At 44.4% G+C, this 23,288-nt stretch overlaps 2 protein-coding genes across 2 annotated transcripts in view; one reads left to right on the plus strand and one right to left on the minus strand.

Moving 5' to 3' along the window:
- Positions 1–8,005, plus strand: part of MAP3K15 (mitogen-activated protein kinase kinase kinase 15) — a 93,795-nt gene extending 85,790 nt beyond the window's left edge. The window contains exons 21-29 of the mRNA XM_037046357.1: positions 237–393; positions 901–1,075; positions 1,775–1,960; positions 2,595–2,700; positions 3,826–4,051; positions 5,653–5,762; positions 6,616–6,716; positions 6,798–6,874; positions 7,626–8,005. Coding sequence (XP_036902252.1) covers positions 237–393; positions 901–1,075; positions 1,775–1,960; positions 2,595–2,700; positions 3,826–4,051; positions 5,653–5,762; positions 6,616–6,716; positions 6,798–6,874; positions 7,626–7,713 — 1,226 coding nt within the window. The 3' untranslated portion in view covers positions 7,714–8,005. The remainder of the gene's footprint in view (positions 1–236; positions 394–900; positions 1,076–1,774; positions 1,961–2,594; positions 2,701–3,825; positions 4,052–5,652; positions 5,763–6,615; positions 6,717–6,797; positions 6,875–7,625) is intronic.
- On the minus strand, positions 6,518–22,719 carry PDHA1 (pyruvate dehydrogenase E1 subunit alpha 1). The gene is made up of 11 exons (XM_037046256.1): positions 22,549–22,719; positions 16,366–16,425; positions 15,299–15,472; positions 14,199–14,325; positions 13,476–13,567; positions 12,394–12,486; positions 11,282–11,437; positions 11,056–11,127; positions 9,655–9,722; positions 9,252–9,360; positions 6,518–8,844 (listed from the first exon to the last, which is right to left on the minus strand). The coding sequence occupies exons 1-11, from the start codon at positions 22,603–22,605 to the stop codon at positions 8,680–8,682; spliced, it is 1,173 nt and encodes a 390-aa protein (XP_036902151.1). The 5' UTR covers positions 22,606–22,719; the 3' UTR covers positions 6,518–8,679.
- Between the last annotated feature and the right edge of the window lie 569 nt (positions 22,720–23,288).

Raw genomic sequence — 23,288 nt, forward strand, 5'->3', positions numbered from 1 at the left:
ACCAGGATCCTTGGGTATTTGTTTGTACCAGTTAGAACAGCATAGGCTTACAAAGCCCCAGCATGGGTCCTCGCTCAGCCTCCTGCCTCCCTCTCTGAGCTTCCCCAGCCCAGCATTTTCTCTCTGAGCCTCTCCCAAGCATCCTCCCTTGCTTAGCTCCCCCTTTTGCACCCTCCCTCTCTGAGCCTTTCCCTACCTCTCTTAGCCTCCTCCCCCTCATCTTTTCCCCCACACAGAGGATATCCAGTCTATTGCCCCAGCCCTGGACATGGGTGAGTGCATGGACCATAGCAACAAGGAGTGTGGTCCTGAACCCCTGGAGTTGGATGACCAGCCTGCCAGGTCCGTCGACCCAGTCTGGGAGCCCAAGTATGATATCTGCCACCTACTCAGGTATTGCCTGTCCTGTCCTTTCACTGTTGGCCTGTGAAGGCTGCTCATTCAGGGAGGAGGGGTGGAAAACATACCCTCCGGGTCAAAATCAGTTAGATCTGTAGGGAGGCAGGTGACCAGCGGTGGGAGGGGACGGTGTGGTATGTTCTTTTACGGGTCTCCCCTCTCCCTTCCTTCTTCCCTTGTTCCCTTCTCTTCTGTCTCCTCTGGCCCTCTTTTCTCACCCCCTCCTCCCCTACGGCTTCTGCCTCCTCAGTTTCCCCTCATTCTCCCTTTCACTTCCTCCTCTCGGTCCCACCTCCCTCCCCCCGCTTCCCTCCCTCTCCCAACACTGCTGCTAAGGAGGATAGAAAGCACACTGCATCTCTCCTCCATCAGCCCACGTCCTGTAATTTTATCTTCTTGAAGGCGAGACTTCAGAGTCAGCTTAGTCCCTCCCCTCTGGTGTCTTAGAGTGGAGACTTTTCCAGGGATGCAGGGTCGTCTGTCACCTGTATTTCTCCTCAGTATTCCGGATGATGGCTGTGGCTTGGAAGACCACTTCACAATGTTGTGCCCTGAGAGCAGGGAATCAGGCCTCTTTCTGCTGAACGAGGACGACGAGTGCCGTGCCATCTTGTACAGAATCCTCAGGGAGGAGCAGATGCAGCTGGTTGCCAGGCTGCAGGAGTGCGTGGCCCAGGTATTGTCTAGGGGGAGCATGTACAGGTCCCAGAACAGGGCCAGTGGGACCAAAGTTTCTGCTACCCTGGAACATTTGCAATTACAGTAGTTACAAGTATTTCTTAATGTTCATCCCTTCAAAAAAACAAAAGAAAATACAAAGGGGGAAAAAAGAACTCCACTGAAACCAGTTTGCGAAACACTGTGATAAATCTAGACAAGGACGGGGTGGTGCTGCCCCCTGGTGGAAAAAAAAGCCAAATGGCAGCACAAAGCCCAGGGACTCCCAGCCTTTGACCTGCTCTGGGAGATTAGCCACCTTAGGGAGAAACGTTATGGATGAAAATACTGAAATTATAACTTAGATAACAAAAGGTCCTTTTGGGGAGAGACCACTGCTCTACTCTGCCCACTTCTAACAAAGCCCATTGGGGGGGGGGGTCTTACAAGACGTTAAGCAGGATGGCAGGACCATTCCTAAGGGGCTTAGTTGCATGTGTACAGGCCAGTGAGGAAAAGGGCCACATAACGTTGTAACAGGAAAGATGGAATTTGAGGAAGGAAGGCCCCATCATCTTACCTGAGGTGTCCACAGTTCCTTGAGCAAATGCATAATGGACAACTTAGTTAATCTAGTTTCCCACAATATTTGAATTTTCCTTCCTCTCTGACTTAATCAACATGATTTGTGTGTGTGTGTGTGTGTGTATATGATCAGAGTTCAGAAGAGCTGTACCTCTCAGTCAACCACTTCAAGCAAATAATTGGGTTCTTGAGGGACTTCGTCCACTACCAGGAGCTCAAGGTGATGGCATCCATGATATCAAAACTAGAGGAGGACCTAGAATTTGACAGCCCGGCCCTTGGTCAAATTCAGCTGGTACTGTTTGGATTTCACAACGCTGTAAGTACTATATCTGGCCCTAAGAACATGCCAGAAGGCAGGAAGCTCACCGAAGCAGCTTATAACAAGCCCTTGGAGTTCAGTTACCATCTTCTCTCACAGTCCTCATCCCTTTTCACCTATTTACTCCAAAATCCATGTTTCAGCAGTTTCTTCTAAACACTGAACATGCAAATGCAGGTGAATGGGCCAATGGCATTTGGCTACAACTGTCAGGAGTGTAGACTTTGAGGACAAGTATTCTCTGCCAGCCGACTAGGTTGGGGTTGAAGTTTATGGGCCTGCCCAAGCAAGTGTGAGTTGTTTCAGGCCCAAGATCGTGTCTGGCTAAACTTTGTATCAAGCCCCCAACACAGAGCCTGAAGCTTCAGAGTTGCCCAGTAAGTGGTCGGTGAGTAAGCAATGAAGAGGCCCAGTACGATAGAGGTGATCGCTGTGCCCATCTCCTGGACCCCAGCACACTCGGGGGCAGCTTGGAGAAAGACTCAGACCAGAAGAAATGTGAGTAGGGCAGAAATCCAGAGTAGCCTAGTTAATGCTGTATCTCAGAGAGTAGAAACAAATTAGAATTAGTAAGAAGTCCTATTTTTTAGAAGTACAGTGGGCTGGAAATGTGGATTTTTGTGATTTATAGGTAAGTGAAACTTTGAGAAAGCACTTGAGTAACGGCCACATGATGTTTACGATGGACAGCATCATCCAGCAGGCCGTGCTGGCTGCACGCAATATCCTCTTCCCAGGTGAGTGCCTGCTTCGCAGTCAGGGTCAGCTTCAAACTATGGAAAAGACCAGAAATGTCCTCTGCACTCAACCGTTGTCGCATTCTCTTTCTTGCCTTGGCTATGCTTCCTTGCAATAAAGTAATGTGGTCGTAGGCCCTTTGGGGCTAAGATTCTGTGATTCTAAGAATTTATCCTGGTGCTGTATCTCTGTGCTCTGTGGCCCTAACCAGGACTAAACTTGTGATCTAAAAGTGAAAAAAAAAGTGAGCATAGATCCTACAGTGCATCCTTAGAACACCTGCTGCTGGTTGATAATTTAATGGCTCAATCCATCTCCTCTATCAACATGGTGTGGTAGCTCTAGATATCTTTTTTCTTAAGGTTTTATTTATTTATATTTTAGACAGGGGAAGGGAAGGAGACAGGGAGAGGGAGAGAAACATCCATGTGTGGTTGCCTCTTGCACACCCCCTGCTGGGGACCTGGCCCACAACCCAGGCATGTGCCCCAGACTGGGGATCGAACTGGCGACCCTTGGGTTTGCAGGCTGGCACTCAAGCCACTAAGCTGCACCAGCCAGGGCTCTAGATATCATTTGCTTTTGTTGACTCTGTGTTAGATTCGCTTAATACCCAAGTTGATTGTCTTTCATTGTGACTTCTTTTTACAAAGCAAGGCTTGCAACACTTGTGTCAACACTGCCACTTCCTCTCTGGACTTTTCTCCCTGTCTTTCTGCCTGCTCCCCTGAATGCACAGAAGCTGGCACAGCTTCCCTCTGAGGCTCCTTAATCCCCGGGACTGCATTACTCCCAACTCCAAACAGGCAATTTTTTGTAGTAAAAGTACACAGGCCAGGTTGGAAGCCTAGCTGTACCTTTTAAAAACTGTCCTTCACTAATTTAACATCTTTAAGATTCAGTTTCCTCATCTGTAAATGAGAGGGAGCGGGGAGGTGATCACCTTTGCACTGCAGAGAACTGAGTGAAATAGTTCCTCTCCATTTATAAAATCCCAGTCCCAGTAGAGTGTCTCATTGGCAGGGCTAACTTCGGAACAGCCTTGTTTGCTGGCACTGGATGTAAGCTACACAAGGCCATGGCATTGTTGAACTGTAGTCTTTGCTTCTTTCATGATTTCGCAGAGCTCCAAAACAACCTTAAGCCCACCTCCAAGACAGAAGAGGTGAATAAGAACCTGGGTGAGGTGAACCAGGAATCTCCTCCAGCAGAGGCTCCCAGAAGTGAAGCACATGAGATACCGGCAGGGGCCACTCCCACTTCAGCACTTGTCCAAGATGCCCCGCCCCAGGAGCTCTACCAGCAGGACCTGAATTTCGAGCTGGAAAATCTCAGGCAGGAGTCCAACAGGTAGGTCAGCAGGGGTAGGACAGTGACCTGGACCAGCAAGGCAATCGGTTTAGTTGTTGAGTGTCTCACCCAGGTCTCAGAAAAACATCTTCACCCCCAAGGAACTGGGCAAAGGGATATCCTCGGCTTCAACTGGCAGATTAAATGCCTTCCCTTCTTTAATATTGGCATCCAAGTATAGTGCCTTGCCACAGGTCACACAGCATTTAGCCATATTAAAGGCAGCAGCATCTTGGAGTTGTCTTTTTGCCACATTGGGTCCCTGGCATGGTCTGTAGGTCCAGCAGGCTCAGCAGTGGACAGCTGCAGCCTACCCCTGCAGACGTCGCCGAATTGAGGATTGGTTAGCACTTTGCAATGGCATGTGGCCCTTAACCCTGACCCTAAGGAAGTCTGCTCCTCCCTCTTTGAATCTTTCGTGATTTGTCATGATCCCTAGGTGGGCATTCAGACTACCCTCCCAGCCAGGGGACCCTGGCACTGTTATGATTGTCCCCAAAGAGCAGGTCTGTTTTATTCACTTCTCGACACATTACTGGTGCTCAAGAATTTGTTAAAGGAATAAAATTTGTTTGTCCTGGGGAAATCACATCATCAATGGCCTTATGAAAAGTATAAGCCACAGCTATAGTAAACTCTGTATTGGTCCCAGATTATGCCTTTTTTTGGTCATATGGTCATCTGTAATGCTGATTAATACTCAACTGGGGGAGATGCCAGGTGTCAATACTTTGGAAGGAAAGCAGCACACACACCCTAGGGATCTCTGACATTTAATCTCAAGCAAATCGAAATCATTTTTTAGAAAGACCTGGAGCTTTAATGAACTGGTGGTGGTGGCAAAATTTTTTAAGTTTTCAAACAATAACAAATGAGAAAGTTGATAGTAGTACCGCTTTTTAAAAGTGTTTTTCTGGTAAAGCTTATAATCACCGATTCAAAAAAATGTTGTATACAGGTCCAAAGGTCTTCCCCACTGTTGAATTGGCAATTAAATAGCAGCCACCACCAGCTGTGAGTACTTGACAAGCATGAGTCCCTACAAAGTGCACCTGACCTTTCGATATGGCAGTGCCTTCGCTGCTGTTGCAGAGCAGGAAGATGGCACCTACTGCCCAGAGGGGTGTTGTCTGGGGATAATGGGTCTGTGTGAGTGTGAGACCAGTTCCTGCTCAGTGTTCAGTCCTGGGCTCCCTGTTGGGCTGCAGTAGGCTCCTCCCACTTTCACAGCCGCCTTTCTCACCATCCCCCAGGTGTTCCAGCAGGTGTAAGGCTTCTACTTCCTTGGTTTCTCCCCCTCGGGAGGAGGAAGGAACCTGAATAGTTTCAGTGACTTGATCTGACTTAGGGAGGAGACAAGATGAAGTTATCAAATCATTCTGGCAGAGTTCTGCTGGGTTATCTTTTGGTTCATGACTCATCTTGAGAAAATATACTCCTGCCCTGGGCGCTGGTCTGTATTCAAGGGGAGAAGACATGAGGAATTTGCCCACGTGCAGGCTGAAACCTGATCACAGAACTTTGAAGAAACTAGACTATTAGGATCATAACACTTTTTTCATGGTTTTAAGACTCTGGATGATGGCTTTGTTTTTAACCAGAATTTTGGAAGAGCTACTTCAAAAAGAGGAAGAGCGCCAGAATCTTCCACAGCAAAACGTAGGACAGAAAACTCAGGAATCGTCTCACCTTCAGTCACGATTACGTGATGGTGAGTGACTTTCCATTTGCTCTGACTTGTGTGTGAGAGAACATTTAAAAGCTAATATTCTAGTCAACCTTGGCACAATTGAGATTATTCTCTATTAAACCAGTAAGCACTTCAGTAGATCCTGGAATCCTAATCAAAGGAACTACTGGTACATTCAAAAACAGGATAGATTGCAAATGTGTTATGCTGAAAGTCAGACTCAAAAGGCTCCATAATATGACTTCACAAATAGAGACTACTTATACAACATTCTGCTAAAGGCAAACAGAATGGGTGGGAAACGATAAAAACCATGAGAGCTTTTTGGGATGGTGGAAATTGCTCTATCCTGATGGTAGTGTTCACATGACTGCCTGTCAAAATTCATTGTGCTGCACACCTACAAAAGGGTGCATTAGTGCATCACTGCATGTTGCACCTCTGTGAACCTGCCTTGTTCATTTTGTGCTGCTCAAACAGGGCTACTGCTGGCTACCTCTTGGAATGTGAATGGAGGAGGTCTGACACAAAATCTCCCTGGAACCTATTTCCTCCTTTGAACTTCCAGTACAGTTAGGGATGTGACTCCTGAGAAAAGACATTTTAAAGATGAGACTAAGCATTTAAAGCGATAGGCAGAAAACCAAGTTCCAAACTAACTAAAGGTCAAAGGTAAGGATTATTTGAATCATCTGTGGAGAGTGAATTGGACTGTTGAATAATATGCATTAGAGCCGCTAAGACAGGTTGAATGCATCTCCTTTTCACATCACATACACATTCTGGAATACTTTATTTCATCCACTGGTGACTTTTATTAAAGTTTTACTGTTACACACCAATACACAATAAGACAAACTTCTAATTATTACAGAGACCCCAGCACCACTTCCTGGGTTTTGTGGACAGAGACCAGATCAAGAGCTTGTAGGCTGGTTGCAGCTGCAAGGAGCAGATGCCAATAGCATCGAAAAGGTAAATTTATAGCCAAGAAAACCATTCCTGTGCTATTATTACACAGCTGCTTAAGTTCTATGTATTTGATCTTTATTTCAGATTGTTAAAGTGGGTTATACACTTTCTGATATTCGTAATAAGGTCACTAAGGAAGACCTCAGATACCTCGGACTATGGTAAGAACAGCCTCAGAACACTTTGTACAATACAAAGCTTTTTTCATGTGATCATGATTTTAAACAAAGTTATAGAAAACAAAGTGGTACTGCCTTTCCCTCTTCACTGAAGTTAATTCCCTTTCCTATGCTTAGTCAGAAAATGCCAAATTCTGTGATTTTCCCAGGTTCAAGTTGCGAGTAAAGCCAAAAGGCGGCACTAGCTATAAGGGCTCCGTAGGAACAGTCAGAAGTAGGATGGTGAAAGGGAAGCATCTCGCCCCCTTCCATGCTACAGCCAACCCCTCTTTAAATTGCAGCCTGCTTTCTAGTTCCCATGTCCTCTTAAAAGGGCTGCTCTACACGCATCTGCCAGCACACCTGCATATGCAGTGGAACCTGGGTTCTCCGACCTAATTCATTCTGGAAGGCTGTTTGGGAAGCAGTTTGTTTAAAAACAGTCTCCTTTCTCACCTGAGAGACGCATAACTGATCATACAAGTATCAGCATGGAAGGGTTGTTGGGTCAAGAACCTAGAACTGAAGTTTTGTTTGACAGCCAAGGTCTGACTATACCTCTAAGGCCATCATGTCCCATTCCTGCTGGGGCACAAGTGTCACCTCCATACATGAAAACAACATATTCCTATCTTAGCTAAGTTTTCAACACCAAGTGGCAAATCTAGACAAGCCTAGAATTATATACTACACTTTTTGCCATAGGGGCTCCTAAAAAGGTTGACTCTAAAGACGACTCTTGTTTGTTTCGTAGTGATGAGCTCCTCTGCAAGCTCTGGACTGCAATCTCCCAGTACAGAGGACAGATTCGCGGGGCCGCAGCCACCCAGGGTGAGGCTTAAGCAGTCAGCTGAGCTGGAGAACAGAGGGAGCAAGGAGCCAACATCTTTCTTGTTAAAGCTTCTCAGACAGAAACATAAAACACCATGAAGAATAATTCAAAAACTTCAAGTTCTAAAGAGTTAATGAAATGTTTGTTTTCACCGTTTATTAATCAGTGTGTTCTGTACCTTTTATCATCAACATGTCTTATGCCTATTTATCAACATGTTTTAAAGGTGAGTAGAACTGTATTTTGAGAACAGTGAATGTGAGCCCCAATTTTGACATCCAGAGTATTATGGAATTCTTAAAGTGTTTTATTGTTTTAGGTTATACATTAATAGTACTGGTTAACTGCATTTGAAGTGATTTTCTCTTCCGCTTTGTTTTACTGAATGTATAAATGCAGATAACTAAGTGATTTGGCTTTTGAAATGATTGTGAAATAGTCTAAAAGTGGAATTGTCCTTCTACCCACTGCCTGGTTATATAATAAATGTTATATTAAGGAGCAATGGTAGTGAGTGTGAGCAGGCTTCCACCACTGACACACACGCTCACAGAGACGTGTGTGCACATTAAGGAACACTGTTAGCTGTGGGGCTGGGCCAGAGAAAAGTGAATGAGCAACTCCCCGGCCCACAAGAAGGTGGCAGAGTTGGACAGGCATACAAGGAATTGTTTTTCCTTTCAGTAACTAAAAAAGTACTTATTAAAATAGTGAACAACTAAATTGAGTACAACTATTTTAAGGAAATAATATAATATGAAGGGAAGGCTGAGCAAAATCTGTATTACCTATATAGACCTATACAAATCTAACATAACCTCAATGCAAAACTGTATAAACTGCATGCAATTACTATTTTAAATCTACATGTGTTCTGTGGGTTTTCCCTCCTTCACAAAGTTGAGAACAAAAGTTCCTTACAGTTGCTGTCAAATAGCCACTGAAGGTACAGCCATCCATTACACGCAGCCTCCCACTAACTGACAGACTTAAACTTAATCCACTGATTTGCACCACGAACTTCAAAAGGTGGATCATTGGAGTAGATGTGATAGCCTAGTTCTTCCAAAGGCGGCTCAGGATCAGCTGTTGCAAACTGGGCGGCATCCTCAATTTCTTTCCTCACTTCAACATCAATTTCCTAAAAAAATTAGATGATAACAGTTTAGGTACCAACTAGTTCTACTCAGATCCTGTTGCTAGTTTAATTCTTCTAGTACTAATAATAAATACTGCTACACAATGATATATACCCAGGAATATTTTGTAGTCCAGACATCAACATTTAAATATATATGTTTATCCTAGCAATGGAACACTTATGAATCACAAAAAAACAAAACAAAACAAAAAAAACCCAAAGCCTACTTCTAGGAAAAAAGAAAAGAACTGTGCTCTTGGGGGCGTTTAAAGGCTTTGCCAAGACCACTAATTAATGTCCTGTGCTAATCCTTTCCCACGCGGTAGTTCACCCAGGAGTGGCAGGTGTGGAGAAAAGTTGACTTGCTTAGAAAGGAGACCACACTTTTAAACCAAGAGTGGCAGTACCTTTAATTCTTCAACACTGGCAAGGTTGCTGTTCACCATTCTATCCTTGAGAAGCATAATAGGGTCACTCTTGCTTCTTACTTCCTGAATTTCTTCTCGAGTACGGTAACTACATGGAGGCAAACACAGTTCGAAGTAGGTAAGAACAGTCTCAGTGTAGCAAAAAGTTCTGTGACATATGACACATTCTACATATCTAACATGTAGTAGATACCATATCTAGTAGAGATTTTCACAATGCTTTCTATACTGGAACCGATTTATTGGGAAACACTGCTTTCCCGCCAACACTCAAATAATTACTTTAAGCCAAATGTTGCAGTGCTTTGCTTTTTTGTGCGAATAGCACCATTCAAAGCGCACCCTACTTTAGACACCATGTTCGTATTTCCCATGAGCATACCTGACTCCAGGATCACTCATGCTGTGTCCGTGGTAACGGTAGGTCTGCAGCTCCATCAGTATGGGCCCCTACAACAGAACCCAGGGGACATTAGGTAAGAACACAGGTGCAGCACACCAACAATCCGTGGCCTCAAATGCACACTCTTTCAGGATCAAACAGATGCTCATCAGATCTGTACATCAGGTGAATTGTTGGAATTTCTTATTGACTGATTCTGAAGTTATCTGTTCTCACGTTGAATACTGATTGCGTGTTTCATTCTTCTCATTTTAAACAGGAACCTGTCCCAGTTTGTTTGGAATCAAAAAGGCTTTTAGCATGTTACAGAACCGACTGATGTTTAATAAAGAGTTGTTTGTTTCATCAGCACTGCATCTGTCATTCAATCCTTTCAAAACAGCTTAGGTTGAAGGAAGAAAAACCTAGTAGAAAGAGGTATGGCAACAGCAAAGGGATGGCTTTTATCTTCAGGGTCACTAGGCTAGTCGTTTTCCTCCAGTCACAGGTGACATACATAAGCATTTTGATCCTTTTTAAACACTAGAAAAAACATTGATATCAACTCGAACAAAATAAGATTAAAAGCAAACCCCTATGTGTGCTGCAAAGTACAAAAGGGTGGGAGAAGTAAAGACTGGCTGGGGAGGTGAATTTCCACCTCACACCCATTGCAGGCCGTGTTTCACGGGCTGGCAACCAATCCTGCTGCACACAGATCCGGCCAGTGTGTAACAGGAGGCTGGCAGGCCCCGCGATACTTGACCCCATGACTCGGCTGGGAGTCTGGCTGGCCCAGCTACCACCAGGTAGGTCGCTCATGCTACACTAGAGTTCCCTACAAGGCAACGACTTTGAACACAGAGGGGAGGGAGGTGGATCTAGGATCCTTGGGCAGTTTGGTACAGCAGTTAAAAAGGGATACTGAGTCCAAGTACTTGGGACCCAATCCTGATGGTCATATATAGTACCTACGCACCCTTAAGTGGTGTTCTGTGCCTCAGGTTTCTTATCTACAAAACAGGCAAAACAGTAATAATCTCGCAGTTGTGCTAAGATAATACATAAAAAGTGCTTAGTGTATTACCTGACATATGTCAATCTCTCAATAACTGTCACCTCTTCTTTGTTATGTCATCCACCAGCAGCCAATTGGAAGCACTTAGCACTGGGCTAAGCAGGTTGTGATAAGGGGTTCAGGCCCTGGGTGGTGGGTACCATCTACCTCCCTAATTCCAAGACTAGGCTTTGGTCAGGCTGGGAGTCAACACATGCTAAATACCACTGACCCTGTTTCCACATGGGGCTGGGAACCACATTTTTTCATGTGATCATGCTTTTAAACAAAGTTATAGAAAACATTAGAAATCTTTTGTCCAGAAGCCTACAAAAAAGTCTTACCTTTCCAGCTCTACAATGGGCCGCTGCAAACTTTGTTGCCTCCCGGACACACAAGACATCCATTCCATCTACCTGTTAATACATACGAAAGGGGCAGAGCATCAGTCCAACTGCCTAAAACCATTTTAATTCTACACCAGTTGTTCCCACACTAAGAAAATAGAACTCTTCAATTTATCTGAAACTCTAGTGCACTGAGCAGCAAAGGTATGACCGGCATCCTTACCCTCAGCCCAGGAATGAAGTCGCCTCTCTTGTAGTAATCAGTGCTGGCTGCCGCTCTCTCCACAGATGTCCCCATTCCATAGCGGTTATTTTCACAGATGAAAATACAAGGTAATTTCCATAAAGCTGCCATGTTATAAGCTTCGAATATCTGCCCCTGGAAGTATACAAATTGAAATGGCTTCATTTTGCTATTTTTCTCTAGACTTCATTATCGTAACAGCTCCTGCTGTACCTGGCAGAGAAAGCTTTCATAAAGGATAAAAAGCCTCACCTTCTACAACCAAGTTTTTGAGAAAAGGAGTGCAAACTAATGTAACGGTGAAGTAAGGGTAGTGGTTAACTCTAGTGGGTCCAGGTGGGTGGTATTGACTGGGAAGAGAGACACAAAAGGTCTTCTCAGGTATAGGAGGTGTTGTATATTTGCATCTGGGTGGCATTTAAACACACAAAATTATCTTCTCTGTTGGGGGGCAAGTGTTAGAGAAGCAGCAAACGCTATCTTTTGCAGCTAAGGGAAGTGAAAAACCAAATACTGCCACCGCTTGTTTCTGGGAGGCCAAGGCAGTAGTATAGGCTATACCAAGGGGAAAAACGAACATGGATAAATGCGTGGCTACCTCGTTTTATGCTTTTTGTAAATTTAAGAGACCCACCAGATAACCAGAGTGAACCAGCATCTAAGAATCAGCATCCGAGCAGGGCTTCACAGAATGTCATCCATGGACTGGTGACAACTTGGACCATGACAAGGGAAGCACAGAAAGGACTTTGACAATGCCAAGGCCTCCAAGGGACTGAGTCTGATCATTATAGTGCTGGTTTAAGAATCGGTTTGCAATGGGTTAAAACATAAAAAGGTCCTTCCCACAGACTCTGTGAAGCACTGAGGTAGAGCAAAGGAGAGCTCCCTCACAGGACTGCATCCCTGGAGGGCACTTAGAAAACACCCAAGAGGTAAACCTCTAATCTGGCCATGAAACCAAAATGTAGCTTGCTATGTGAATGGCTATTTCAACTAGTAATATATGCTTTGCAAACTGACCTATGAATATTCAACACTTTGGGAATAAAACTCTAATCGTTACTAAAAGTTAAGAGACACATACTGACCTGATTAGCAGCTCCATCACCATATAAGGTCAAACAGACCTCGTCTTTCCCATTATACTTGCAGGCCAGAGCAATCCCAGCTCCCAGCGGCACCTAGCATTACAGACAACCATGAAAGGAAGCACAGAAATTGAACTCTTGGCCAGAAACTGAGATAGAAGTTACACTGTTGCTACAAATCCACCCTACCCCAACCCTGTCTCTGCTTACCCAGCCCAAATATTATAAATGTACCAGTAGAGAGTAATTATTATACTTTCATTAAGCAATAGCATTTCTGTACTCAAAGATTCAACTACTGATTCTAGAGAGCTAAAAAAAATGAAACCTACGCCAAAAAATTGTGGAAATACCAATATATTAGTAAAAGTAAACCAAACAATCTAGATATACATAACTTTACGCTGTTACTTCATTGTCCACTAACTGATGAAAACAAGGAGGACCATGTAACCACCAAAGTTGGCTTTAGATTCTAACGAAGCCCGGAGACCTAATCACCTGCCTCTGCTGCTCTGGCACCAGCATCTGCACTGTCTACAGCAGGAAGAGGCAGGGCAAAGTGGATGTGAGAAAGCAATTAATGTGCTTAACTATAAATAAAAAGGTAAAGGTCTGGCTCCACCACTAGAAGCTTTTGCACACTTACAAAACACAACAAATACCTAAAAAAAAATTTAAGTCATTGTCCCAATCTATTTACTCAATGATCAAATGGTACGGCAGGAAGCAATAGGTCTGTTAAGCACTGTAAGCCCCAAGTCTACTAAAAACATCAGAGGAAACTTCTCTGGCGTAGAAACGAACTATTGTAAACACACAGCCCAGCCTGGCTGGTGTAGCTCAGTGGATGGAGCATGGGCTGTGAACCAAAGGGTGTCCAGTTCGATTCCTAGTCAGGGCACGTGCCTGGGTTGTGTGCCAAGTTCCCAGAAAGGGGCACGTGAGAGGCAACCACACATTGATGTTTCTTTCCCTCTTTCTCCCTCCGTGTCTAAAAATAAATAAAATCTTAAAAAAAAAAAAAAAGACACAAGCCAGGACCAAATCTAGAAAAGCACACAATCCTCATCCTCTGCTACCTGAGCTCCAACGATGCCATTGCCCCCGTAGAAATTTCTGGCATACATATGCATTGATCCTCCTTTTCCTTTAGCACAGCCTCCTCTTCGTCCTGCAAATGACAGCACACACACAAATGCATCAAAGACCAAATGTACAAAACCAAACCACATCCAAGTGTTTACTTAGAGGCTCATCTATTAGAACTCGGAGGCCAATTCCATCGTATAAGCACCTGCCCCTCTACGCAAACATGTATTCCTCCTTTGCTCCAGGTCCTTTTATAATAAAGGACAGACGGGTCACATGTCCTTGACCTTTCCAACCTTTCCAGCTCTCTAATCACTGAATTTCCTTCACATGTTAGGATAACAGTTCAAGAGTCAAAGGAGACAAAGACAGGGAATACTAAAAACTTTCCTAGAATTTAAATTGCATCCCATGAAATGCTTCTACTCAGTGACCGCTTTATTTCTGCTGGCATGATCTAGTGACAATAAACACAATTCTGATTTTATAGAGCTAACTTTTTAAACTTTTGCCTGAGGGGTCAGATGACCTCAAAAATGGTCAGTTCACTCAAAAGCACAACACGAGTTCCACAGTACCAAAAGGCAGAGGGTGTTTTTATTTTTTTAAACTCAAAAAGGCTTTGATATTAACTCAAGAGAGTTAGCATCTTACTAGGAAAGATTTGAAAACTTAACTCACTTTTACCCCCCTTCTGTAAATTAATAGCAAACCTGTAAGCTCTGCGAGAATTTCTCGTACAGAAAGCCCACGAGTATAGGTGAAGCCATGAGCCCGGTAGGCGGTGATCAGATGGTCTGTGGGGTTTATGCCAGCTTCCAGGCCCACGCAACAAGCTTCCTGCAAGGAAGCAGCAGCCGTGAGTCAACACAGTACACATTCCTGGATAAAAGGTTTCCTGGACTAACATGGAACATCTAGCCTAGCTGCACTCTTCATTAACAACCTAAGTAGCTCTATCTTTTTTTTAAATTTATTTATCTTTAGAGGGGAAGGGAAGGAGAGAGGGAGAGAAATATCAGTGTATGGTTGCCTCTCGTGAGTCCCCTGCCAGGAACTGGCCTGCAACCCAGGCATGTGCACTGACTGGGAATCGAACCGCGATCGTGTGGTTCACAGGCCCGCGCTCAATCCACTGAGCTACACCGGCCAGGGCTCTATCTTTCATCAGAAACAGAGTGGAGGGTAAGGCCTGGGCCAGAAGCCATACACTAGCAATGCACAGACATGTTGTTTTCTTTAGTTCTGTAAGGTGGTTTTTAAAAGAAGCCTGAATCAAATACCAGTATTAAAATAGAGGGAGTCTCACATGAAAATTGAGACTTCTTGTTTTAAAGAAATGACCTATAGGAAGCATCAGCCCCATATTTCCATATGGCATCAACTGGCTGGGACCAAGTTATGATGTCCCCTGCAAGGGGGACCTGCCCATTCTAGCTCATCACCACTGCTTGTCGCCACTCTCCACTTTGTATAGCTGGCCTTCTTCACTCATTTACTCTACCTTAGCTGGTCCCTGTAGGCATCTGAATTTGTAACCTTGGTCTAACCACCTCCCTACACAAAAGAAACAAAAAACCCTTTCACCCCAAAAGTATATCCAATACAGGTATGATCACAATACCATAAAGGCACAGGAAATCAGAGATGTGGTGCATGAATAAGTTCTTTAGCATAAGCTTCATAACAGATCTCTGCATTTTCATTTTTATTCTAAAACATCAGACTGGCACAGGCCAGGGTAATAGCCACTAAGCTCAAGCCACACTTAAATTCCTAAACAACACGATTTTATTACAAAACTACCACTCACCTGACCATCACACAAGTGACAGAAACCACGAATAATTTTCTGCTTATACAGCTGATCGGCCTTTAACTCCATTCGGCGAACAGTCTGCATCATCTTGTAGTATTTGAGCCCATCCTCCCTGGTGAGCACCGTTGTGACAGGGGGGCCCTCCTCCAGCCGGTGGAGATCACACTTCTGAAAGGGAATGGTTGTCTTCCAGCTACTACAGTGTAAACACTGGCAACCCATTCTAAGATCTAACTCCATCACAAATACGACTTCACTCAAAATCCACAGGGTACACCAGAAATGCTGCACATTGCTTCTAAGAAAGAAGAGTCAAGTTTATGATGTTACTTCTTACATCATAAAGCTCACTGTGCAATGGGATGGGGTTTGGAGGAAGGAAATCTTTCTAGGATGACTTTCACTGAAAACTCCTAGAAATCAAATCAATTACAGGTTGAAACACAAACTTTGGAAGAAGTATTGAAGAATCAGCTCATTCAAATGTTTTACCAAATAACACTCTAAACTTTACAGTCTTTAATTTTTTCAGTTTGCTTCTCCACCCAAAACACAAGCAAGCTGTTAGTCAGAAGTGTAAATTCTAATTTTTGCTAAACATCTCCGAACCTTTGATTGTAGAGCATTGAAAGACAATTGTGAAAAAGCATGAATATCAAATATTTTACTTCAAAGGTAAAACTACTGTATTTTGCCATGTACAATGTGTACTTTTCTACCCAAATATTTGAGGGAAAAATAGGGATGCATATTATAAATGGGTAGTACTAATTCTGTATCTATATAAATGCTTTTAATTATTTAACTTATGCTCATGCATTAAAAGTGTAACTCTAGAAAGCAATAACAATATCTGTATGCAAAATAATACCCTGGAATATGATCATTGGTTTTCTTTCTAAATATAAATAAATAAATAATTGAATTAAAATGAAAGATTTTTTTCCTGAAAGTTTGGGCCAAAAACATGGGTGCACATTATACACAGCAAAATATGGCATATTCCAAACTGAACCAGGGGAAAAGTTATTAACACAAAGTTAATAGCTTCATTAACTGACCTTAATTTCAAATGTAGCATCATTTGCAAAATTACGGGATGCCACCAGCACTCTGCTCGCCTAGAAAGACCAAAATATACAAATATATCAGTATTTTTATTGTCAGTTATTTTAAAAGTCATTATTATTCATCAGCTATCAGGATACAGTCCTAGAACCTGAATCAGCCCCATAATGGTTACTGGCTTATCTCGCTTCTATTCACTGCATTAAGAGCTTGTCCTCCAAAAGGAATCCTTTGACCCATGAAATGCGATTGTGCCCCTATCGGAAGGAAACAGCAGAAAGGGAATGGAGGCCAAAAGCCAAACCAATCCACTTAGCCACTTTGTTTTTGAAGAAATTACAATCAGAAGATAATGAAGTGGATGGCCAAGTTGAAGAGATTAGATAATCTGTGGGTGTTGTTCATTTATGCTATTTTAGTCATAAACAGATATACTGAGCAAGGGTAAGTCTCACTTTCAGAATCATTCTTCAAGTACAACTATAATTCAATCTCTATTTCAGGCAAATCAGTTTTCCATGAAATGGATCTATAAGAAAAATATTTCAAACTACTTAAAGTATGAGATAAATACATTAGTGAAAAATGTGTAAAACAAAAGAAAAGATACTTAGCACTCCCTGGCTTAGAAATCACAGACTTGAGGGATAGTTTAGAATTTGAGCGGCCTATGCCTTGGGTAGGGGCCTCCTGAGGCCCCAGGAGGGAGAGTCATTGCTGACAACAGTGTTCCCTCCCGTCTTGATGTCTGAGTGCCCATCACTGCTTGACGGTAAAAAGCTGGGAGAAATGTTTCCTTCCATTCTTGTAATCGAACACACCTGCTTGCAGCCAAGTACTCTACATGATGGCCAAGGCCCAGGTTAGACCACAAACACTGAACTAATGAACTACTTTAGCCACATTCTGCCAAATTTTCACACACTGAATGTATAGACCAACATGATTTTTTTCCCCATGGAGATTCGAAGCACATCCTTCAGACACCACGAAAAATACTTTTGATATGTTCATAGTCATCAAACTAGCACTGGACTTGATCTTAGTGAGGAGAGTTAAGTCTGACCTGATAAGTGTACCTCCAAGTGTGCAAGCCTGCAAGCTGGAAACTACATCCTATCTCCTCATACATAAGTACACCATTATCTAATAAAGCCAACCAGTAAAGACAATGATGTTGTTAAGAGGAAAAAAAGCTGAGATCCTAGAAATAAATGCTTTGTTAACTTACAGGTAAAACCCATTAATACACCTAAGAATAAGTGAAGAATATTGAGAAGTGTGGGAAGAAATGGAGCTGAGAGGGGTGAAGTGACAAATGAAAGATTATGTTTTGTAATCGTGAAACAGATGTGTTAACAGTATTTTTTGGCAGTTAAGAAATTATTTTGGACTTCCACTAAAGATAGGGGAGTAGGGAAATGCTGTGCTCACCTCCACCTATGACCCCATCAAAACTGCAATTGAATTACAGAACCACCATCATGGACAACCACCTGAAGATGAGGGGATCAGAAGTCCTACAACTACGGAATTCAAAAAGCAGCCACGTTGAGACTGGTAGGAGGGGCAGAGCCACAGAACAGGCAGGTCCCACACCCACATGTCAGATAAAACTCGGCTGCAGAGATCCCCCTGTGGAGCAAGGGGTTCCAGCCTGATCGGGGTCCCCAGCCCAGGGTTCCAGTGCTGGGAAGAGAAGTCCCCATAACATCTGGCTGTGAAAATCAGCAGGGACTACAGCGCATGGAGGGCTACTGGAGACCCAGACACTGTAGGTCTTCATGAGCCCACAGGCAGTCTCACTTGCTGACGAACTCACTTGCTCTGGGCTCCAGTGCAAAGGCAGTAGCTCAGAGTACCAGGGGCACAGAGGGGACTAAACTTATTAGCTTCAGGGTGAGGACTGGAGGGGCAAAGTAGGGACAGCTCTCTCCAGAACAGAAATACTGACACGTATCACTGTTCCTTGGTAGAGCATTCTCCCCACACAGCCAGCCCAGTGGAGGGGGCTTCAAATCCGAGCCCTCTATTAATCTGGCTAACAAAATTCACAGAGCCTTAGTGATTCCCTGAGACCCCTCCCGACCCAACTTGCACACCTGGCCAGAACCTCTTCCAGTGGCTCGTCCGCATGGCAGCCTGCCCAAGCTCATACTTCAGACTTTCCTAGGTCTGAACCCTAAACAAGCAGTGGCTGGCCTCAGCGTGCCCTGTACCTCCTGCTAAGCTACCCGTAGCCCAACATAAGTGAAGAATAGCCTCGACTTGAATTGTAACTCCCACCAGGTAGCCACAAACCTTGCATAAGCAGCAGCCAGTCTTGGGTTGGAACATAGACTCAACTAAGTGGCCATAGACCCAGCACAAGTGGCAGCTGGCTTCAGTACACATAGTGGTACCCAGCAAAGGATCCTAAACCAAACAGTAGTGGCAGGCAGCCTTGGTTCATGGAGGACCCTCTCCCAAGGGTCTCCAAGCCCAGCACAAGAGACGATCAACAGCACATTACTCTGTAGCTCCTACCAGACAGCCCCAAGCTGGGTAAAAGTGGTGGCTGAACTTGGGTAACACCAGAACTCCTCCTTAGAGGCTCCAGGACCCTCTGGGTGGCTGGCTTCAAACCACACCACAGCACCACCCAACCAGCCCCACAAACACTACACCCAAAGGGTGGACTCAGCTGGCACCAGAGCTCCGTTAAAATGACTCGTGCTCCGTGGTGTCAGGCCCCACACAACAGCTCATCCAATGGAGTCATGTCCACTCAACACCCAGTCAGCCTGAGGGTCAATCCCACCAACCCATGTGCCAACAGCAATCAAGGTTCACCTACAATAGGAGGGCACACAACCCACACAAGAGACACCCCTAGAAGCACCCAGCTCAGGTGACCAAGGAGGCTCATAACCTCACTAGACAGCTACTATATAAGGCCACCTTACCAAGCCAAGGAAACATAGATCTACCCAATACACAGTAACAAACACAGGGAGGTAGCCAACATGAGGAGACAAAGAAACTTGGCCCAAATGAAAGAACGGGACAAAACTCCCAAAAAAGAGCTAAACAAAGTGGAGACAAGCCATCCACGAGGTGCAGAGTTCAAAACACTGGTTAGAAAGATTCTACATGAACTCAGGGAAAGAGCAGATGAACTCAGTGAGAACTCAGAGAAAGGGGAAACGTAAAAATGGAGATAGAAAACATTTAAACAGTCAGAAATGAATAAATTAGAGGGAATCAACAGCAGGTCAGATGAAGCAAAGGGTTGAATCACCAATCTGGAAGACAAGGTAGCAGAAAATACCCAATCGGAACAGCAAAAAAGAATCCAAAAAAATAAATGAGGATAGTGTACAGGACCTCTGGAACAACATCAATTATACCAACATTCACATCATAGGGATATCAGAATAAGAGGATAGAGAACAGGGGATAGAGAACGTATTCAAAGAACTAATGACTGAAAACTGCCCTAACCTGGTAAAGGAAATGGACATGCAAGTCCAAGAAGGGCAGAGAGTCCCAAACAAGATGAACCCAAAGAGGTCTACACCAAGACACATCATAAGTAAAATGCCAAAGGTTAAAGACAAAAAAAAAAAAGGATCTTAAAAGCAGCAAGAGATAAGCGGTTACCTACAGAGGAGCTCCCTGTCAGCTAATTTTTCAATAGAAAATTTGCTGGACAGAAGGAAATGGCACAAAATATTCAGTAATGAAAAAGCAAGGACCTCCAAGCAAGACTGCTCTACCCAGTCAGTAGCCTGTGTTAACACAACCAAAATCTAATGCTGAATGTGCACACTAGACCCAAGGGCCCAAAGTAGACTGAGCACACTGGGAATTACTATAGTTTATAAAAACATTGATTAGCTGATTTCTTCTGTTGCGGGAAGGGCGAGCTATTAAACAGGGTTTCGTGCACAGACACATTATCTAGAGTTAATACATAATTGTTTAACACTGTTTTCCTCTGTGCCTTAATATAATTAATGCCATGTGCAGGCAACAGGAAAAATATACAAAGTAGCCAAAAGAGGCGTGGCTCAAAGGAAGGAACATTAACTCTTTCACTGTCTCTAATCCTTATAAAAAAGAAAAAAATATTCAACACGGGGAATCCATTTCCATTCCACTACAATAGTCTTCTCTCAATAAGAATTTTTGACTGAATAAAGTTATAGTCCACTCTTGTTTTATGTAGTTAACAGATCACTGCACCTCAAAACTCATTTCTATTTCATATGGGCTATATTATATGATTTCTGAAGAGGCCACAGTTTTACTAAAGCAAAGATGAAGTGCAATTTGCATTACATTGCTGGAAGATTGGAAAAACACAACTAGGAGTATTCTGGACAGTTGAGGGTATTAGGCTGCTTTTAAATCATGACTTCTCTGTTCACACAGAGAGACACAGAGGCAAATGATTTGAAAACTCACACACAAGTTTTCCTTTTCCTGCAGATGATTACAAAATATTCTATCAAAGCTTTTCCTCTTGAATGTAATCCTTGAAACTGAGCACAATACAGAATACATGTTTGTATGACTTGCATTCAACTGAAAACTTGTTGTGGAAATTAAATGAGATAAAACATGTGAAATACCAGGCTTCGTGCCTGGCACATATTAAGAGCTCAAGAAATGTTGGTTACATCATGTGTAAATGCAGAAAAACATGATGGTGAAATGCACTTCTCCTTCAGGAAGCTCTAGTTACAATTTAAACTCTTAACAACTGATAAATCAAACTGCGTTTTGTAGTCATTTCAGTCAACAGCAGTCCTAGAGCGAGCGGTACACTTCCCACCTTTTGACCATCTCTGCCCCTACTAAGCAGAGTTGACACAAAGTTCTGGGAGAGTTGACACAAAGTTCTGGGAGAGTTGACACAAAGTTCTGGGAGAGTTTCTAGAGCCAGAATTGCAAGTCAAAGCCTGCCTGCAGTTACAGCAAGACATATTACCTTCCTGTGCTTAGAGGTCAAACTGCTAGAAGCTTAGGCATTAGGCACGCTGAACGCTGAACGCTGGAGCCAGAAATAGCGCTAACTTCTGACCCCACCCTCTCAAGCAGCACCGCGGATTTCTTTAGCTACTTTTAATGGGGGTGGTGGGTGTGTGTGTGTGTGTGTGTGTCTGTGTGTGCGCGCGCGCGCGTGCGCGCGCGGCAGAAGGCTTTTCTCCACGTTTTGCTACACAGTTCTGGAACTCACTGCCAAGAAAGTGAGGAAAGGGGAAGAACGTTTCTGGGAAGGCTGACCTTGTCTGAACCCTCCACAGAACAGAGCGAGAGTTTAACAAATGTATATATCGGAAATAAGGGAGGGATTTAGAGGAACCTATATAAAGGATACATGGACAACAACTGAGAAGGGTGGAAATGGGAGGGAGGGGGGAGGATGGGGGGGTGGGATGGGATGGGAGTAATAGACAGAAAACTGTACTTGAAAAATAATTAAATAAAAAAATTGAAAAAAAAAACAAATGTATATATCAAAGTGGGCACTCAAATTATAACAATACTTAATACAAATTACCCCTATTATGTACCAGGTACTATTTGGAAACGTTTACACAATCGCTCACATCGTTTAAGCCTCGCGACAAATGCACGGGGTATTTATCTCCATTTTAGAAATGAGGAAACTGAGCACGGGGATGTTTACAAAGAGAGCGAACTTGCTCAAAGTCACAAGGTTAGTAAACGGTGAGGCTGGTGACTGAAGGAACCGGATCAGTCTCCGGATTCCATGCTCTTAACATACTACATGGCTTCTGGGTCAAGAGGAATGTAGTTAGGAAAACTAAAAATGAATGGGTCAGGGGGGTGGTCAACTGGAGACTCGAGAAAGTCCAAGGGCCCCTCTTCTGCTTGCAGTAAAATCACGGGCACTTCTGGAGCACACACAAGCCCGCGCCTGGAACCAGCGCGGACTTCGTAGAACTCCCATCCCCACCCCGCTGGCGTAGGTGGCCCCAGCAACCGCTCCTCCAGGGGCGAGAAGCGGAGCCGAGGTCACCACCAGGAAGCAAAGCAAAGACTCGCGGCTCCAGAAGCACCCGCCGCGCCTAGCCAGAGGCACACTAGTGTCCCGAGGCCCGGCCCGCTCTCCGCGTCCCCCGGCCCCGCTAGCTCCCCACACCCGACCGCCCACGCCACTTCACCGGCTTCTGGGCAGCGCCCGACAACACGCGGGAGACGGCGGCGAGCATCTTCCTCATGGACCGGGGGCAGTAGCGGTGACTGCGAGGACTCCCGACGACACAAGTCGCACGACCCAGCTGTCTCCCAGTCTCCTTCAGGCGCCCCGAATGGACGCCACGCCTTAACCACTACGCGAAGGGACGGAGCAGAAAGACGTCATACGCCGCGCCGGGCCGCGGACCAACCAGAACCGTTTTCCGGGTTTGCCCCGCCCACTTGGGAGATCGCGGCCGCCCATTTGGTGTCTTTGCGGGAGTGGGGCGACAAGGAGGGCCTTTTGGTCGCCAGGTGGCGGGCGGGGACGGAGTTGCGGAACCGAGGACTCTGGTGTGGGAAAGTGGGGACTGGTCTCCCGGGCCCCTCGTGAAAAGATCCCTCTTGGATTAAGCCCCACAGATTAGCCGTGTACGATTGGAAATCGTGCAGGCCAATTCTACCTTGCGTCCGGTCCTGCCGGTGCGGCCTTCGTTCTATACACGAGATGACAGAGATTAACAGTGTGGTTGAGTAAAAAGACAGAGCATCTGGTTTCTATAAATGGCTCTGCCGCTAACTTGTCTTTAAGAGATACTGTAACGATTGCACAGTGCTGCCCTCTCTACTTGAGCTAGGACCCAAAAATCGGTTTCCCAAGTAAATGTTGGGAGGTCAATGGGAAAAGCCTTTTGGCTCTAGTTGTTGATTCGAATGGTCAACGTGA

The sequence above is a fragment of the Sturnira hondurensis genome, unplaced genomic scaffold (assembly GCF_014824575.4).
Source record: "Sturnira hondurensis isolate 20B ecotype Veracruz unplaced genomic scaffold, ASM1482457v3 Scaffold0005220, whole genome shotgun sequence".
NCBI lineage: Eukaryota > Metazoa > Chordata > Mammalia > Chiroptera > Phyllostomidae > Sturnira > Sturnira hondurensis.

Coding starts and splice junctions, on each gene's coding strand:
- PDHA1 (XM_037046256.1), bottom strand. CDS start 22,605: ATGAGGAAGATGCTCGCCGCCGTCTCCCGCGTGTTGTCGGGCGCTGCC. Junction 11,128..11,281: donor ACTTCATTCCTGGGCTGAGG/GTAAGGATGCCG, acceptor ATGTATTAACAG/GTAGATGGAATGGATGTCTT. Junction 9,723..11,055: donor CCCATTGTAGAGCTGGAAAG/GTAAGACTTTTT, acceptor GTTCTGTTGTAG/GGGCCCATACTGATGGAGCT.